The following is a 2,500-nucleotide window of genomic DNA, read 5'->3' as shown; positions in this document are numbered from 1 at the left end:
TTTAGTTTGGCCCTTTCTGACTTGGCACAGCAGCAGGTTTCAAGGGGCAACTGAGGACAGATTCAGGCATTAGAAATACTTCTTTAATTGGAGCATAGTTCCCAGAATCTCCCAAGTAGCACACCATTCATCATATTGGTTGATGGGCGATTCTGGGACTTGTAGTCTCTCCAGAGGTGATCCCCCTGCACGCAAACTCTGAATCCAACACATCCATGGCTCTGACAGTGGACTATATGTTCCATCTGTCCAGTAAACTGTTCAGCATCAATATATTTATGGAAGAAAAGTTTTGTATTAGTTCTGATCAATCTGATACCATTGGAGCTTCAGCCCAGAATCAACACAGAAATAAAAGTAACAAATAGAAGCTCATATAAAAAACTCAATTGCTTTCATTAATAAAAAGGAAAAAAAATTAAGGTACCTATGTTGCTGGCCTGGGAGCAAGTCTGGAGAGAGTATTTTAGAACTGTGGAAAAAATAGCATTAGAACAATAGGCATCGGCAGATAATTAATTCCAAGCATGCTGATATGGAAATACCTAAGTCTCAAACCAGATCCTAAGCTTTGTAGGGCACTGAAAGGAAATGTATTTATTTTTTATTTTATTTAATATAAGCGCTTTGAATTAGAATCTGAAACAAGCAGTCAGCCAGTGAATTCTTTTGGAAATAGCAAGATATGATCCAAAAACACCACTAGATCTTGGCCATTGTGTGTGTGCATGTTTCTTCAAAATACTGATGGACAAAACCACAACTAGCCAAAATAAAAATGACAGAGAAGGAGAGGGGAGAGAAAAGGTTAAACTGACACTTGAGAGCAGGGGTGCTAGTCATGCAACTCTTCAATGTTCTTAGAGTGCAGTTCCCAGAATTTCTTGCTAGCATAGCCAGTGGTGAGAATGCTGGGAGTTGCAGTCTAGCAATAATGAAGAGCCACATAATTCCCTTTGCTGCCCATGAGCCTGATCAAAGAAAACAAGTAAATTATTGAATGAGCAGACAAGAACCCTCATTCCAGTTTGTACTATTCATACAGATACATATATATTCCCCCAACAAAACAACCATGATACCAGCTTTGTCCATAAAGTGTGTAAGGCCCCATACAGACAGGGCAAAATAAAGCTGCTTCAGGTCACTTTGGAGGTATGCTGTTTAAATGATGTATGCGTACTAAGAATCTGGAAGCTGCACTCTAGTCCTTAAGACAGGATCGTGGCTTTGGCGTGGCTTCCGACTCTTAGTATGCATACGTCTTTTAAATAGCATACCTCCAAAGTGACCTGAAGCAACTTTATTTTGGCCTGTCTGTATGGGGCCTAAATCAGAATGCAGGATAACTGAAAATACAATTTGCCTTACATAAGAAGAGTGGACAAGGAGAGAGAGAGAGAGAAAGGGAAAGGAAAATACATCCTTGTTATTTATGTCTTCCAGGGGGTCCTCTGAAGGCTGTTGGAATTGATTTCCTCAGAAAAAAGAATGTCTGTCTCCATCATACCTATGACTATGAGAACACTAACCTGATCGTGCGACGGGGGAAGGAGTTTACCGTGAAGCTGACTTTTAACAGGGAGGTGCACGATAAAGACAAAGTCATCCTGCAGCTCAGCATTGGTAAGTAAGCATATCACCATTTGGCCCCTTAAAATAAGTCTAAGAAAGCATGTGGCATGTATAAAACACTTCTGCTTCAGAGATTCTTTATCTGCAGTGAGAAAGTGCAAAAGGTGCCAGTCAGACTTCAAGCAGATTCATAAAGATTTGCTCCATTTTTCTGACTTATAATTTCAGATTTAAGGCAAGTTTATTGGGATGTGAATATTTTGTCAGAACTACAGTGCATAAGAAGGGGAAGTCTTATGGGGCGCCAAGAAGGAGGACCCACATAATTCTACTCTTCATTGACAGCTCATCTTCTTCAGGTGGTCATCTTGTGCGCTTTCATGCTACACAGTTGTAGCACTATGATTCTCTTTAAACTGCAGGGTTGCATCCTATAGAATCCTGGTGTTTGTAGCTGGAGAGACACTATGGCTCTTGGGCTGAGAATTCTCCCTAAACTGCAGATCCCAGGATTCCATAAGATGGAACCATGGCAGTTCGAGTGGATTCATAGTACTATAGCTGTGTAGTGTGAAATGACCTCGTATGCCAATAGTATGTGTATTGCAGAAGTTATCCAAGATGGAGACTGTAACCAACGATTGCTGCCTCTGCTGTTCCTTGTTCATGGCCTTTATTCATTTGTTAATATTACTTTTTGTGAATTTGTATTTTTCAAGGTGAAAAACCAATGAAGTCCAATGGAACTTTCCTACGTCTGAACGTAAGGTGTGGGCAAAATGATCAACCATGGCATGCAAACATCTGTGAAACAGATGGGAACGAGGTACATATCCTGTTTTGGAATTGGTGCTGCTGCTAATTTCCCCCCTTTTGCTTAGAAGTATTACAGTAACATAGGAGCTGAAAAACCATGTGGTGAAAT

At 40.5% G+C, this 2,500-nt stretch overlaps 1 protein-coding gene across 1 annotated transcript in view; it reads left to right on the top strand.

The window, feature by feature from the left end:
- Positions 1 to 2,500, top strand: part of LOC121933026 (protein-glutamine gamma-glutamyltransferase 4-like) — a 30,841-nt gene that overhangs the window by 3,699 nt on the left and 24,642 nt on the right. Inside the window, exons 2-3 of the mRNA XM_042472234.1 lie at positions 1,447 to 1,626; positions 2,295 to 2,401. Of these exons, the coding sequence (XP_042328168.1) occupies positions 1,447 to 1,626; positions 2,295 to 2,401 (287 nt within the window). The remainder of the gene's footprint in view (positions 1 to 1,446; positions 1,627 to 2,294; positions 2,402 to 2,500) is intronic.

This window comes from Sceloporus undulatus, chromosome 6, assembly GCF_019175285.1.
Source record: "Sceloporus undulatus isolate JIND9_A2432 ecotype Alabama chromosome 6, SceUnd_v1.1, whole genome shotgun sequence".
In the NCBI taxonomy this organism is placed as follows: Eukaryota; Metazoa; Chordata; class Lepidosauria; order Squamata; family Phrynosomatidae; genus Sceloporus; species Sceloporus undulatus.
The sequence above is the reverse complement of the archived record's forward strand: the minus strand, read 5'-3'. Positions and strand labels throughout refer to the sequence as shown.